The sequence below is a fragment of the Rhinopithecus bieti genome, unplaced genomic scaffold (assembly GCF_001698545.2).
Source record: "Rhinopithecus bieti isolate Rb0 unplaced genomic scaffold, ASM169854v2 scaffold_8675, whole genome shotgun sequence".
Taxonomy (NCBI): domain Eukaryota; kingdom Metazoa; phylum Chordata; class Mammalia; order Primates; family Cercopithecidae; genus Rhinopithecus; species Rhinopithecus bieti.
In genome coordinates, this window is record NW_016806447.1 from 2,878,569 (window position 1) to 2,894,736 (window position 16,168).

Sequence of the window (16,168 nt, forward strand, 5' to 3'; positions counted from 1 at the left end):
CAAGAAAAGGACTTAGAAAAAAACAAAAAACAAAAACCAACAACAACAAAAAAAAACAAAACCTAAGCTTATCAATGAAGCAGGTACAGGATATGAACAACAAACAAGTCATCATTTTGCCTTTAGTAAGATGCCACACCAACACACCACCAACTTCCCAGGTTGGATAAGAGGACGGGGCCAGATGTCAAAATTATACAGCTTGTCCTAAGGTGACAGAACACAAGGAAGCATTTTTGTAGTTAACTGATGTTGCCTTTAGCATTGCCAAAAACCCCCTCAGAATTTGGCCAAGGCTTTCCCAGTTACACAAATGTCTTACATTAAATGGGCTGGATGATCTTACTAGTCCCAGGTCCACACTGAGGTTGCAGTTCTGTTTCGAGGAAACTCCAGGGTGCAAATCCAGGGCACGTGGACAATGGAGGGCGCCAACAAAGAGTTGGGAGACTTCCTCAATTTTAATCTTCCTTGGAATTTTAGCTTTTGCTAGGAAAATACCTTCGTTCTTTACTTCGTGAAAAAAGAGACTTGGAGGAGACTTCAAGTTCCTTTCCAGTCAGTGGGATTTAGAATTGGCCAGAGTTTCCAGGAATCGCAGGCCTTGGTACAAAGTGAAACTGCCCCACCTGCCTTTCACATGTGCACTACGAGTCGGGGGGACACGGCCCAAGTGTCCCTTGGGCTCCCTGAGGAATCAGCAGGTCCACATTCAAGAGTCTCTGTAAGAAGTACTTAGAAAAAAGTCTCTCTTTCATTAATTTCATAAGGGTAGTGGGATAACAAAAAAAGTATACAAATAAGGAGGTTGTAAAAACGTTTGCTTTTAACAAAGAGGGAAAAAGTAATAACTCCAGAGACTTAAATCTAGGTTAGATGAATTGTGGCAACATGAATTCTGCTAACCCCAGTTTACAACCTCATTGCAATTGCAGTTTTCAGATTCTCATTAACTTCAGTGTGAAGTGCATTTGCCTCTGAGTTATCTTAGGTGGGCAAATGTGGGGAGATGCTTTTATTAAAAAAAAAAAAAAAAAAATCTACTGGATATTTCCAAACTGGAATTCATTGAAGTTGCTCCTAGCCAGGGAATTTATAAGTTGAAATTAATGATAAAACATACGAGAATTTCCAAAGCTAAGCAAAATGCCCAGCAAAATTAAAAATGTCCTCTGTCCTGTGGACACCATGATTGCTTATCAGGGACATCTACCATTCTGCACTGATAAAAAGTGACCACTGCATATGAAATAGCTCCTTAACTGAAAGCGAGAGTCATTGTGCCTTTCTTTGCTTACTGGTATTTTTAATTTCTAGGAGGTGGGAGGTAGAAAGGGCAGAACATGCAAATAAAGCAAATGGAAATACACAAAGCTGGGGCCCGTGATTCAGGCAAGAACGCTGTGTGAACTAACCTGCCATTTGTGATAAAGTACTTTAGAAATGTTAATTTTGTTGCTGAATAATGGGTCTCAGCACGACTGAACTCTCGGCAATTATTTTACATCTAATTGGGGATGATGCACAAAAGAAAATCGAGCACACATTTCTTTAGCTTGGCACCTGGCAGCTGATAATGAACTGGTATAGATGTCTTGCTCAGAACAATCAAGGCTCTATCTGCTGCTAGTTTCAGTTGACACCGGGCTGGTAGCCACATTTCTTCCATTCCTCTCTTTGGTCCCTTCTCGAGGTCATATGATAAGCCGTGTTTGCTGGTTTCAGGTTTCATTTCCTGGGTCAGTTCTAGGGTACTCTGCATTACCATGTTTGATGTTTCCACATTACACCATTCACCACCGGATGCCAGTAGAGCACTGTGGCTTGAAGTCAAAGGGTTGAACACGACCATTTCTAGAAGGCCAGTGGAATGGCATCAGAAATTGAACAACAATCCTAATTTCCTGCCATTTATGAATCCCAGTAATGACCCCAAGTTAGCTGATTTGAAAATGTTTTTATTCTTAGTTCCATAAGGGCTAGATGTTATTTTCATCTGAACATTTAGAATAATGAGATTCAGAGAATTTAATAATATGTTAATGAATCATAGCAGAACCAAATTTTCATTCAAAGTCTTCCAACTTCTACTTCTTTTCCTTCTCCCTAACTTGAAGAATGAGGGCTTACCCGTGAAAATTGATTGTATATTGTCTTTTGGCAGTGAGGAGGTAGGGAGAAATGTAAAAGACAAAATATAAGGGAAAAAAGCTTCTCAGTGTTAGTTACATAGAAATCATTGTTTCTTGTTGAAATGTAGGTTCTGATTCCGATTCTCAAATGTTGCTGCTTGGGAGGCCGTACTTTGAGAGTCAAGATCGTGGAGTCCCGAGTCTGGCCACCGATAAAAAAGAATCACCTGATTTCCTTGTCTGCAATCCCTGGGAGACACTCTTCAGGGTCTGACTGAATGGAAAAGGAAGCAGCGAATCCGGTCCAGCGTTAAAGTCACCGCCCTCACTGCCCTCTTCAGTTTGAACATGGTATTTCTTGCAGTAGCCACCAGAGGGCGCTAAAGAACCTCCTTGAAAGGGCAGCAGAGCCCCGTGAGGTTACCAGACTATTTCCACAAGACCTGTCCTGGGCTGGTCTTGGGGTTTGTAGGGAGGACAGTTTGTTCAGGAGTGGATGAGGAACAGAAGGCCCCCAAGACCACAGGATGTGTCGGAGACAGAGCTGAGGGCCTTGCTGGGACTACCACCAGAGATAAGCACAAGAATCAGGCCACGGAGGCATCATTTGGGATCCTCATTCCTCTTGCCCCCACTTTGAGGGCAAAGGGTGTTAGTATGCTTAAGGATGTTGTCCACTTAATAGAGAGAAAGGGCTAGATCAGGGATTTTCCCCTGGGGCTTCCAGCCCCACTCAAGTTAGGGGATATAATGAGATATTTGTTTGATTTTTAGATTTCAAATGGAGAGGCTGTTACCCAGATTTTTTTAAAAAATGCTTGAAAATAAAATTGATTGCCTGCCGTAAGATAAGCAATTTTTTTCAATAGTAGAATATGTGATAAAAATACACATCTTTAGCCTTCATTAACTTTTATTAAAAATTGTAACAATTCATATTTGGCATAGCCATCAGTTGTACATGTAAAGTAATAAATGAGATCATGGTATTTGGAGTCGGTCTTTGGGATTCAAATATCAGAACTGACATTCATTAGCTGGGTGATACTGGGCAAATTCATTTACCTTTCTAAACCTTAGTTTCCTCATCTAACCTCTTCTGAATGCATTTGGCCAATGATGGGGGTCGGGGGGATGGAAAGCATGAATAGGAAATTGTAAGGTGGGAGGATGTAGAGGTAGAGGCACTTATTTCCTCCAATCCCTGTTCACACTCAGTTCTGGTCATGGTTGATGACTTGCTCGATTTGATAATAAATTTAATAATATCAGCACTCTCGGATGCACAAGAGTAGTTATTAAAATGTGGGTATGTCCTACTCTCTCCTAGATAATATAGTAAAAAAATTATTTCCGCCCGGGTGCGGTGGCTCACACCTGTAATCCCAGCACTTTGGGAGGCCAAGGCGGGCGGATCACGAGGTCAGGAGATCAAGACCATCCTGGCTAACATGGTGAAACTCCGTCTCTACTAAAAAAAATACAAAAAAATTAGCCGGGCATGGTGGCGGGCTCCTGTAATGCCAGCTACTCGGGAGACTGAGGCAGGAGAATGGCGTGAACCCGGGAGGCGGAGCTTGCAGTGAGCCGAGATCGCGCCACTGCACTCCAGCCTGAGCGACAGAGCCAGACTCCATCNATAGGAAATTGTAAGGTGGGAGGATGTAGAGGTAGAGGCACTTATTTCCTCCAATCCCTGTTCACACTCAGTTCTGGTCATGGTTGATGACTTGCTCGATTTGATAATAAATTTAATAATATCAGCACTCTCGGATGCACAAGAGTAGTTATTAAAATGTGGGTATGTCCTACTCTCTCCTAGATAATATAGTAAAAAAATTATTTCCGCCCGGGTGCGGTGGCTCACACCTGTAATCCCAGCACTTTGGGAGGCCAAGGCGGGCGGATCACGAGGTCAGGAGATCAAGACCATCCTGGCTAACATGGTGAAACTCCGTCTCTACTAAAAAAAATACAAAAAAATTAGCCGGGCATGGTGGCGGGCTCCTGTAATGCCAGCTACTCGGGAGACTGAGGCAGGAGAATGGCGTGAACCCGGGAGGCGGAGCTTGCAGTGAGCCGAGATCGCGCCACTGCACTCCAGCCTGAGCGACAGAGCCAGACTCCATCTCAAAAAAAAAAAAAAAAAAAAAAAAAAAAAAAACTTCAATATTCCAAATAACTTAAATGCTGTTATAGTGTTTAAACTATTTAATCAGTACAGATGAGACTTAATGGCATCTTGGCTGATGACTCATTCAATGACTATGGTTCCTGTCGGGCAATCTAGCTTCCAAACTGCAGGTCTCCAGCAGCCTTCCGTAATGCCATTTCTTTCCCTTTCTTCTTTAGGCCTTGGAGTGGCTACTGGTCCCTGAGTGCCTCAATATTCCATTAACCCTGCCCACACCTTTGAAATAGTTTCCTTCATTGCATTCTCTTCAAAGCTTCAGTTATGCATGCCTTCTATTTCCTATTGGTACCCTAAATGATATGGTATACAAGAATTTAATAAATATCAGTCACTTTAAATTTATGGTGAGAATGGATTCATATATATATAGATTTAGCATTTTCCAGCAGTATTTGCTAGTGTCATAATGTCATGACATACTTTTAGTGGAGTTTAGCTTGGAGATCTCAATGTTACATTAAATTTCAATGACAATTATCAATTAATTCAAACCCGCCAGCATGCTCAGATGCACGCGATAGTGATAAAAATGTGGTTAAGTCCTACTCTTTCTTAGCCATATATCCTAGATAATATAGTAAAAAAATTATTTCCTAAATATTCCAAACAAATTACATGCTGTACAAGATGCTTTTCATTTTGCACAAGAGTTGCTTACTGAATATGTGGGACACCACGTGGGTTGCAAAGAAATAAAAGTCTGACTTACTGTCTGCAAGAAATTTGCAATCCAGTTATGAAAATAAGACAAACATGAAAAGTTATTTTCTTGAAGTATCTTAAATGGTAATAAATGAGACAGTTATAAGATATTCATTTATTCACTCATATATTTATCCAAAAAATACTTGAACTCCCACCATGTGCCAGGCCATAATCAAGGCTAAGGAACTGAGGGTGAGCAAAACCAGACACAGTTCTGGCCCTTATGAAGTTAGTATCCTAATTGGAGATGGAAGACTGATAGTCACACTAACAATGGTATTATTAGTGACTGAGGTAAGTGCTTTCAAGGAAAAGAAAGAGTTACATGATAGCGTATCACAAGGAGATTAACCTAGGCACGGAAGGCTGTCCTGAGGAAGACCATTGAGCTTGGAACTGTAAGAGGTGTGACGTTGTCAGACTTGCATTTTGAATGGATCACCTTAGCTGCTTTATGGAGGGATGTCAGGGGCGGGGCAGGGTAGCTAGTTTTTAAGCTATTTAATCAGTCCAGGTGAGACTTGATGGCCTCTTGGTTGACATAGGGAGGCAGTAAAGATGGAGAGTTGTGTACGAATTAGGAAGATATTTAGGGAAATGGATCAATGATGTTTTGCTATGGATTGGATACAGAACTGGTGGTGATAGAAAATAAATTTTGAAATGAGTCCTAGTTTTCCATCTTGCATAATGAAACAAATTACGGAGTTTTCACAGATGTAGGAAATGCTGGAATTGGACCAGACTGGAATTGGATCATGAATTTTGGTGCTTGACATTGAGTTTGAGGTACCTTTGCAAAATCCAAAGTGGAAATATAGCAGAGTCATTTGGATGGAATAGGATAGAGCTCCTCCCCACCCACCCAGAAGGTGGGGGCAAGTAAGTCAGATTTCTAATGTAGATACACAGATCTTAAACAAACACGTGAAAACTATTCAGCATCATTAGTCATTAGAGAAATACAGACTAGGACCGCAAGAGATTAAACACCTACTAAAATGTCTAAAATTTAAAAGATTGATAATACTAAGGGCTGGTGAAGATGTGAAGCAACTGGAACTCTCACATATTGCTGATGGGAATGCAAAATGGTACATTTACTTTGGAACACCGTTTAGCAGCTTCTTATAAAGTTAAACATCCACCTGCCACATGACCCAGCATGTCCACTTGTAGGTACTAATCCAAGAGACACCAAAACATATGTTCCCACAAAGACTTGCAGTAAATGTTAACAGCAGTTTTAATCATAATATCCCCAAACTGGAAACAACTCAAAGGTCCATCAGCTGGCAAATGAATAAACAAGTTGTGGTATATCCATACATTGAAATAATAGCAGCAACAAGGAAGAAGCTAGTAATACATTCAATAAGATGATGAATCTCAAAACCATTATGCAAAGTGAAAGCAGCCAGACAAAAGGCTGTACCATTTATATGACAGGCTGGAAAAGGCAAAAGTATAGTAACAGAAGAGGGGCTGGGGCTGTTCCTGCTAACTCACTGAACTGAACACTTAGACAGGGTCAATTTTACTGTCTGTAAACTATAACTTCATTAACCTGACATAAGAAAAGCAAGCTCCCTCGATGACTCTAATATTCTGTGTGGGCTGAACTATGCGTTCAAATTTTAGAACACTGAAATCGCCTGGAGGTTTGGGGACAGGTTTTTTTCCTTTTTTTTTTTTTTTTTTTTTTTTTGCCTCAAGTGTTTACTGACACCAACCAAATCTCCAGTTCTGTGATTCTCTTACACCAACTGGGTATCCAGCAACTCAATTCAGTTACAATACTATCTGTACTTAGTGTAGGCCCCACAGGTTAAAGGCTCAGTCCCACAGGACTGCTACACTTCAGATGCCAGCTGCACATGGGGTGCCCAGGCTACCCTCCTTTCTACCCAGCCAACCAGAAACCTAAGAGTTCCTAGGTCACTGCCCTCAGGTTTGATAATTTGCTAGAATGACTCCCAGAACTCAGGAAAGTACTACTATTTCCAGGGTATTATAAAAGATACAACTCAGGAACAGACAAATGGCAGAGATGCACAGGGCAGCGTGAGGAGAGGGGCACAGAGCTTCCATGTCTGCTCCAGCGCACCAGTGCCCCCCACCTCCATGTTCTGGAAGTTCTCTGAACCTTATTGTTTGGTGGTTTTTATATCAGTTTTCATTACGTAGGCATGATTGATTAAATCATTGTCCATTGGTAATAAACTCAATTTCTAGCCTCTTTCCTCTCCCTACAGGTGGTGGGGAGGGTGGGCCAAAAGTTCCAACCCTCTAATCACGTGGTTGGTTCTTCTGCCTGCCAACCCCCATCCTAAGGCTATCCCAGGGCCTGCCAATAGCCGCCTAATTGCCACAAACTCAGATATGGTTGAAAGGGGCTCATTGTGAATAATGAGACACTCGCATCACTCAGAGAATTCCAAGGGTTTTAGGAGCTCTGTACTAGGAACCTAGGACAAATACCAAATGTAGTTATCTCTCAGTATCCTCAGGGGATCAGTTCCAGCCCCTCCCCCAAAACCCCAGTGGACACCAAAATCTGAGAATGCTCAAGTCCCTTATATAAAAGAACAGTGTTTGCATATGACCTATACACACTCTGCTGTTTACTGTACTTTAAATCATCTTTAAATTACAATATAAATTCGATGTAAATAGTTGTTATGCTGTATTTTTAGAATGTCTATTTTTTAATTGTTGTATTGTTATTTTGGTGGATTATTTTCCCCTCAAATTAAGGCCAGGGCTGAGCCCTTCTGTTGGAGAAGCAGAATCTTTTCTTCCTGGGCCTCTGCTGGTTGGGTGGATGGGTTCGAGCAGCACTATTGATGGATTTGTTACAGGTCTCCTGCATTCTGCTGCTAGGAGATCCTTGTGCTGCTTGGCCTGTGTAGCTCCTTCATTCAGTTTCTCAGCATTAAACATCCTGTTTTGGTCAGCATTACCTTGCATTTTCCATTCAACTCTATTTTACTTTGACTTTTGATTAATTTGTGTGTGTGTGTGTGCGTGTGTGTGTGTGTGTGTTGTCAGTTATCACCTGAATACTGCCTTACTGTTTCACAAGTCTTTCTTTCCAGACCCAAACCCACTCAGATCTGCAATAGCCCACCTTTCCTCAGACACTCCAGGAATGGTTCCACAAGCTTCCTGCATCTACGAGTTCAGCTGTCTGTCTCAGATCAGGCTGAACATACCCAAATCCACTCCGACTTTTGAGGAATGGGTGCCTGTGTGGTAACAAAAGCGAGTTTAGGAACCCTCACTGGCCCTGCTTTTGTCTCCCTTTCCACATTGGCCCACTGCCTTCACCCCACCCACCAGCTGCCCAGATCCCCCTGGGATTGGACAACACAGGATGAATGTCTCAATCCAGCCAAAGCCTGAACATCCTGGAGCTCCCACCCTTTCCCTGGCTTTGATTGGCCCTGAAAAGGATGGTGGCCAAAGAGGTTGAAGTAAGAAATATGTTTAGGGAAGGGAAAACTTGAGGCAGTCTAGTGAAGTGATTAACAGCATTTGCTTAGGAGTCAGATGGCCCTGGGTTTGAATTCTCATTTGTCTTTTGCTAGTTATATGATTTGGGGCAAGTACATGCCTCAGTTTCTACTGATGATACCAACCTCCTATAGAGTCAGCACAGTACAGTAGTTAGATACATGGATTCTGGTTCCACACTGGCTGGATTTGAATGCTGGCTTGTCATTTAGTAGCTGCAGCCGCGACCTCCTGGGCTCAAGCAAGCCTCCCTCTTCAGCCTCCTGAGTAGCTGGGACTACAGGTGCACATCTCAATGCCCAGCTAGATTATTATTTCTGTAGAGATGGAGTCTCATGAGCAAATGATTTAACCACTGTGTCCCAAGCGGGGGTGATAACACTAGATGCTTCACGTGAAATAGTGATATTTCTTATTTGAGACTTCTGAATATTTGTCTAACTACCAAACGAGACCAAAATCAAATTAAAGAACGAAGTGATTCCTGATCTCTAAACATTGGAATCTGAAAAATGCTACAAGGCAGGATCTTGATGACATTTTATCAGCCCTCTATGTGCGCATGAGTATATTTGTAATTTAAAACACATTTAATTGTAGACAACAGAAAAGATAGTAATTATAGGTGCTTTTAATTTTCTCCCAAGAAATTATTTAATAACATAAAATAAAATTAAAAGAAAAGAAAAGTGAAAGACAGAGTCAGAGATAGCTTAAAACCTGGGTGAACTGGGAGCAGACCCCCCAAAGCAGTTGGTAAGCAGTAGGGAGGTGGGGTGGGGAGAGGAACACACAGTGGAGCTCAGTGGTGTGCTGGGTAGGATATCCAGGATGATGCCGGGGCAGATGGGGACTAGAGTTCAAGTGTCTTCTTTGTCTGTTGGTCAAACTCAATGCAAAACTGTCAAATGAAACATTAATGACTTTAAGAGTCAATATGACACAGTGAAAATGGGTTTGATAAATGTTTGAAGTCTGGAGGAAATCACGGTTAGTATGTGGTAGGTAACATTAAGGGGAAGAGGCCCTCATAGCCAAGTACTTCCCACTGTGTTAATATCAGGAATAACTTCACTCACTTTTTACCAAATGATTTTATATCATGTGTAAAAGGCAAATGAAATACAAAGAAAAATTAACCTCATAAAATCCTACTTTAAGAATCAGAGAAAGTCTACATTTGAGTAGATGCTGTCTTAAGCATGAATTGCTCATGGCCTGGGCAACATGGTGAAACTCCATCTCTACAAAAAATACAAAAATTAGCTGGGTGTGGTGGTGTGTGCCTGTAGTCCCAACTACTGGGGAGGCTGAGGGGGAGGACTGCTTGAGCCCAGGAGGTTGAGGCTTTAAGTGAGCTGTGATTGTGCCACTGCACTCCAGCCTGAGTGACACAGTGAGACTGTCTCAAAAAGAAGAAGAAGAAGAAGAAGAAGAAGAAGAAGAAGAAGAAGAAGAAGAAGAAGAGGAAGAGGAGGAGGAGGAGGAGGAGGAGGAGGAGGAGGAGGAAGAAATTGCTCATAATTAAGTAAAATGTTTGCTCAACTTTATTGAATGTCATTAGATTTATAGGAATCATTAAAGAATTTGATACCAGAGTCCCCACCCCACCCCACAAAAAAAAGTCAGTGTAAAAGACGCAAGTGAAAGAAGTTTGTCAAGGCAAATGTGTGAAAGAATCCATGTGTACATCACCCTTTAAATGCTTTTCCTGAGTATTCTATGAAGTCTGGGGATCTTTGAATGCTATTAATCTTAGACAGTAAATTTTATAAAGAAACTCTTTAAAAGTAGGACTTAATTCTCCTCCATAGTGAGTTTTTAAGCAGAGGATACGTGGATTCCTTTGCCTCTTGACAGGCTCAAGTTCCATCCACCTCCCAGGCAGCTTTTTGAGTCTTTCATGGAAGCCTGCTTTTAATATATGCCATAATTTTCTTCTTAATTCAAGCCACATGTTCAAATTTGAGGCTTAAATTCTCATTCCATTATTTTCTAAGAAATGTTAAACATTAAACAACAAGTATATTATCAAAATACTCCTATATTATTTATAACTGAATAACTGTTTTCAAAGAAACTGGCCTCCCTAATGAATAAGAATGCAAACTCCATGTGTATATAGGGTTCTGTGAGTGAAGAAGCTTGAGTTCGCCCCATCAGCTTCTGCAAGGTTATTTTTACGTATAGTCTCATGGTTATTTGTATGGGGAAGTTCTTTTTCCTGGAAAAGGTTTAACTAAGCACAAAACTAAAATCCAGAGCAAGGATAAGGGAAGAATGTAGGTGTTCTTAGCGGTAATATCAGCATCAGGGAATCTTTCTCTTAAACACTGGAACTGGTGGAGCTGAAGAAATTTTTCTGTGAAGCAGAAACAAAAACAAAATGGTCATGTTTAGAGAAACACAAGAAACTGTGGCTTTCCTCTAGAGATAGCAGGCAAGGACTATCATGTACACTGGCTTCTAGTTTGGTTTACTGAGTTGCTGGAATGCGCTACCCCTACTCCATCTGATAAGCAATAATGGTGAAAAACACACATTTGTCTTAGGAACTTCTCATAAATTCAAACTGGTCCCTATTTTGACTGCCCCGGAAAGGGAAACTCTTCAGTACAAGTTGGAATCTGAAACCCCTTGTTATGCCTGACTTACTTTCTCAACGTTTCCATTATTCTCTGTATCCATTCAGCTTGAGGGTCCACACACACAACTGACTTGTTCTTCTTCCAGACTCTGGGGGAAAATAAAAATTAAATAATTCAGTGTTACATTTTAGTCAATCCTATACTTTTAATAAAGAAAAGAGTTGGGTATGAAACTAATTATTCCTAGATGAAGTGAAATTGGAGCTGGGCAGTTTTGGATCTGGAATAGGTGATTTGTAGCATGGGGTCACAGGAATAAGAAAACAACCATTTGCGGGCCAGTATGTGTGAGCTGGTGGGGTTGAATCCAAAGCTGAGAGGGCCTCACATGTCAGAAGTTAGTGTTTTGTCGATAACCTTTACGTGTGTTGGAGAACAACCAAATAACTGACTCCAAGATTGGCTCACTTCTCAAGTTATATCACAATATCTTTAAAATGTGCTTATCTGTTGCATTGCATTTGGGAGAACAAAATAAGCTATAGAAAACACTCTCTTGAGAACTTGAATTTCACTGAAAAAAGAATTCAGTGCAATTTCACATGGGGGGCATGCTGCAGAGCAGATTGCTTGGAGTGACATCTGCATTTTGTCGAATTACCACTTAGCAAGATTTTTCCTGCTCTAAGATATTAAGCCATAGCAAAAGTGGCAATGATAATTAATAGCTAATACTTATCAGGTACTTAAACACACCAGGCCCTATGCTTCGCAGGTAACTTGGATTGTTTCAATTCATCTCACAAAAATCCTTTGCTGGAGAAACTATTATTTCCTTACCTTCTGATGATGAACCTAGGCTTAGCAAATTTAAATAACTTGTTCAAGATTGCACAACAAATGCGTGATACAGCAGGATTCAAATGAAGATTATCTGACTCCAGAACCCATACTTTTCTTCACTGTTTTTCATGAGCATGACCTGAGTAGTTACCAAGTGCTGGACATAGTGTTAAATGCTTTTATCTGCAGTGGAAAAGTGAGGTCTCCCAGATAGCAGAAAACTGGGAGACTCTACCCTTTATTGGTGTGAACTCAAACAAAACACAATTCCCTTATATGTCATTTGTCTTAGTTATAAAGTGACAAACAGCCAGCAGCATGGTAGCTCATGCCTGTAATCCCAGCACTTTGGAAAGCTGAGGTAGGCAGATTGCTTGAGGCCAGGAGTTCAAGACTAGCCTGGGTAACTTAATGAGACCCCAGCTCTACAAAAATTTAAAAAAAGAAAACTAGCTGGGCATGGTGATGTGCACCTGTAGTCCCAGTTACTCGGGAGGCTGAGAAGGGAGGCTTGCTTGAACCCAGGAGGTTGAGGCTGCAGTGAGCCATGATTGGGCTACTGCACTAAAGCCTGGGCAGCAGAGTGAGATTCTGTCTCAAAAAAAAAAAAAAAAAAAAAAAAAACAAAAAAAAAAACCACCCAAAAACCAAACAATAAAACAAACCACAAAAACCCCAAAACAAAAAAGACAAACAGCAAGGATCCATCCATTTAATTTTGAAACTGCACCTTTGCACGTAAATCTCAGAGACGTCAGAGGGCATGGAACAGTTAGGTTTTCAGGCAGATACTTCCAGTTGGTTTCTGAGTTCATGATGGAAAGACAGATTTCTGACCATCTGGACTCACAGTATTTTCACCTCTGATTGGCATGAATTTCTCATAATAATTTGAAACTTTCATTTCTGTATCTGGTTAATATTCAGAAATGCAGAATTTGATGAAAAGATATGAAATCACATTTTTGTCATTTCACAACAATCAATGTTAAAGCAGAGAAAATTAAGGTGCATTACCTTCCTTGGCTGACAGGCAAGAGACTTGAGTCATGACAGAGGAAATGGAATCAAAAGAAAGGAGTCCCAGTTTTCTAAATAGCCAGGGGAACTGCTCCCAAATAAGTCATGGCTAGACTTCACATCTCTGAGTTTGATGGCAATAATTGTAGTTTAGTTAGACATTATTGTTAAAGACATTAGTGAAATGCCTTTTTAGTGAAAAATATAATGCCTTTTAGTGAAAATTACCATAAGCTTTTGATATCCCATATTTCAACTGGTCCAAGGCCCCAAGCACTGGTAACAAAATGTGACAAACAGGAAGTAGCTGCTTACAAACATTGCAAAAATCTAAAGAAGTCCATGGGAAGAGCCACTAATGAATGCCAAATCGGGGATACCCTGAGAAGGATGCTGTGCCTAATACTTCAAGGTGTCGCAAAGAAGAGGCTTTGGAATGGGGAAAATGTGAATGGAATCCTGGCTAATGCATTTTCTAATCCTTTCTGACGGTGTGTCTCAGGCAGTTAGTTAACCTTCCTAAGCCTCAGCCTGTAAGGAACAATAGGCTTACCTTAATAAAGTGGTTGAATAAAAAAAATGAGTATGTTCATGCAAAGCAGTTAGATCGGGGCTGCTGCAAGCTAAGCTCTTCGTTATTAACAATTCTCATCATTAGTTTGAGAATTTTCAGCAACACTCAAGTAAATCTCTTCTACATTCTTGAGTAAGACTACTGTATGGTAACATTTAATCTGATTTCATTGGGAGAAAGAAATCTTATTTTTTTTTTTTTCTTGAAACTTACATGATTTCTTTCCTTGGACAACCATTCCCACGAGGCGAGATTTGAATTCGATCGATGAAGCGTCTGGGGATAAAGAGTGAGCTCTCTTGGACACATCTACACCTCAAGTGTGTGTAATAGACCTCTAGAACACCTGCAAACACAAAATCAGTTATTTTAATCCATTGGCATATAATTCATAACTAGAATTTAATTACTAATCTTTCATACTGTACATTTGAAGATTTAAAAGTTTCAAGTCAGTGCTTCCACTCATATGTCTTTAGTTTGTATATTTCTGCTTGCCTTGGCTTGAGTATTTTAAATGTTTTCTACCAATGTGTAGAAACTTTAAAAATAAAATTAGCTTTTAGGCCAGGCACGGTGACTTACACCTGTAATCCCAGCAATTTGGGAGGCCAAGGTGGGAGGATTGCTTGAACCCAGGAGTTTGAGACCAGCCTGGGAGACAAAGGGAGACCTCATCTCAAAAACCAAACAAACAAAGCAAAGGAAAACAAAACAAAATTAGCTTTTAGAAAACACAGCACTTTTTGACATTTGTGATAGTGTTATATTTGTAGTCAGGTGATTGTCCACGTAATAACATTTGAGAACAGCCTCTGTAGGGACTTACAACACAGTTATAATTAATGCAGTATAAAACCAATGGATTATCGTCACTCCCACCACATAAAAACCGAGGACATGACCTGGCTCTAGAGTCCTGGGAGCAATAACATGCTGGAATAGAGTTTCCTCTATCAGACTCTCTGCCACCCTCCCCTTTCCTCTCAGAAAATGTCACAAACGTTTTTGTTTAATATGTCAGTCCTCTGTCTAGGTTGCAAATCATTGCCAAACAAAAGGCAATCATAAAATTCAAAACTCTTTTATTTAATAAAACGATTAATGCTGGATGGGTACCATTAGTACCCATCTCATGAATTTTAATGGGATCTAATGAAATCTAAGGAAAAGACATTTATCAGATCTTTTCTATCCAGCCTACTACTGTGCTTGACATACATTTATAAATAAAAAGGCTCAACTCTCAGGATGTGTATAATTTAGTAGGGGAAACAAGCAAACAAAAGCTAAAATACCACAGAAAGTTGTATTACGCGCAACATCTAATGTGTGTGCTGAGAACAGAAGATGTAGTAAGAGTTACCTCTGCCGGGAGCCATGGGAAAGCCCCATGGAGAAAGCAAGAAATTAGGGTTTTGAAGAGTGAAAATAACATGTGAAGCAAAATTAAAATTGGGGGAGAAACCTCCTCTGTGTTTTAAGAAAAAAAATTTGGTCTTCTAATTCTGAACAGAAGGCTTCTTTCTGCACATGTATCCATTCCTTCAGCCACGTACAACTTCCTACTTCAATTGGATATTTATCTATTTACACAAAGATAGCTGCCCCTCTTAGACATGGAAGTCTGCTTCTTTGCAGAATGTGTGTAAATACTCCTGGTGTACTCACAATGGTGTACTTGATGCCAGATCTAACCACCTGGAATTACACGAAGCATGTTCACTGCAAGAGATCAATAGAGTTCAATAATCTTTAAACCCTATATAGGGTTTGGTCAGAGTGGGTAACATTGAGAGGCAGAACAAAGAAAAGCTACATGTAAAGAATTATATATAGCAGGAGTGGAATCTGAAAAAGGCCTGGAATATACAAGCCTAATATAACTCACATGAATATTGGACTTCTGGTATCTCTTTTTTCTATAAATAAAAATCTTAACAATATAAATACTTCCAATTTTGAAGAGTTAAATTCCTAAACACCTTACTTTGAGAAATCTAGAAGCAACAGAGCAGTTTTTTCCCCCTTTAGTCAGACTTCCCTGCAGTTTTTAATTGAAAGAAAATTGAAGTGGTTAAAGACTATTTCTGTTCAACAAACAGTGAAACATAAGTGGAAGTTCTCACCTTGGACTGGAGAGAGGCTGCTGACCAGCAGCATGAGAAGCAGAGACGCCGAGATGAACTTCATTCTGTCTGGAGGTAGAGTTCAGACTTGAGCTCTGAGTCCAGGCTGTGGGTTTTCAGTACCAGAGACTCCTATTTATTTATACCAGTAAGGGCCCTCCCACTGCCTTTGTCTCCAGTAGGTCAGCTGCATCATCAGTTTTAAAAGCCCCCAAATATTGCTGAGCTTGCTTTTTTAAAACTTCTCTTGCAAACTTTATAAATTTGTTTCAGAGCACTATAATAAAATAGTTCTTGCAAATGTGGACTACAAGTGCCAGAGATGCTGGAGAAATCTGAGGGTGGAAGAAAGGAAAATCTATCAGCTTGGAAGCTCCGAAGTACCGTCTTTAGTAGCGCTATTGGTGATGGTGGCTTTGATTGCTTCTCTCAGTGCAGGGTGAGCCAGGTTTCTCCGTGGCATTAGA

The 16,168-nt window shown here is 40.5% G+C and overlaps 1 protein-coding gene across 1 annotated transcript; it reads right to left on the bottom strand.

The window, feature by feature from the left end:
- Positions 1-10,071: 10,071 nt before the first annotated feature.
- CXCL13 (C-X-C motif chemokine ligand 13) lies at positions 10,072-15,830 on the bottom strand. The gene is made up of 4 exons (XM_017876607.1): positions 15,702-15,830; positions 13,786-13,918; positions 11,203-11,283; positions 10,072-10,909 (listed from the first exon to the last, which is right to left on the bottom strand). The coding sequence occupies exons 1-4, from the start codon at positions 15,763-15,765 to the stop codon at positions 10,858-10,860; spliced, it is 330 nt and encodes a 109-aa protein (XP_017732096.1). The 5' UTR covers positions 15,766-15,830; the 3' UTR covers positions 10,072-10,857.
- Positions 15,831-16,168: the final 338 nt, after the last annotated feature.

Bases quoted from the DNA above. Each gene is read 5' to 3' on its own strand.
- CXCL13 (XM_017876607.1), bottom strand. From the start codon at position 15,765: ATGAAGTTCATCTCGGCGTCTCTGCTTCTCATGCTGCTGGTCAGCAGC. The intron at 11,284-13,785 runs GTAAGTTTCAAG...ATTTTCCCCCAG, and splicing joins TGTCCAAGGAAAGAAATCAT to AGTCTGGAAGAAGAACAAGT. The intron at 10,910-11,202 runs GTAAGTCAGGCA...TCTGCTTCACAG, and splicing joins ATAATGGAAACGTTGAGAAA to AAAAATTTCTTCAGCTCCAC.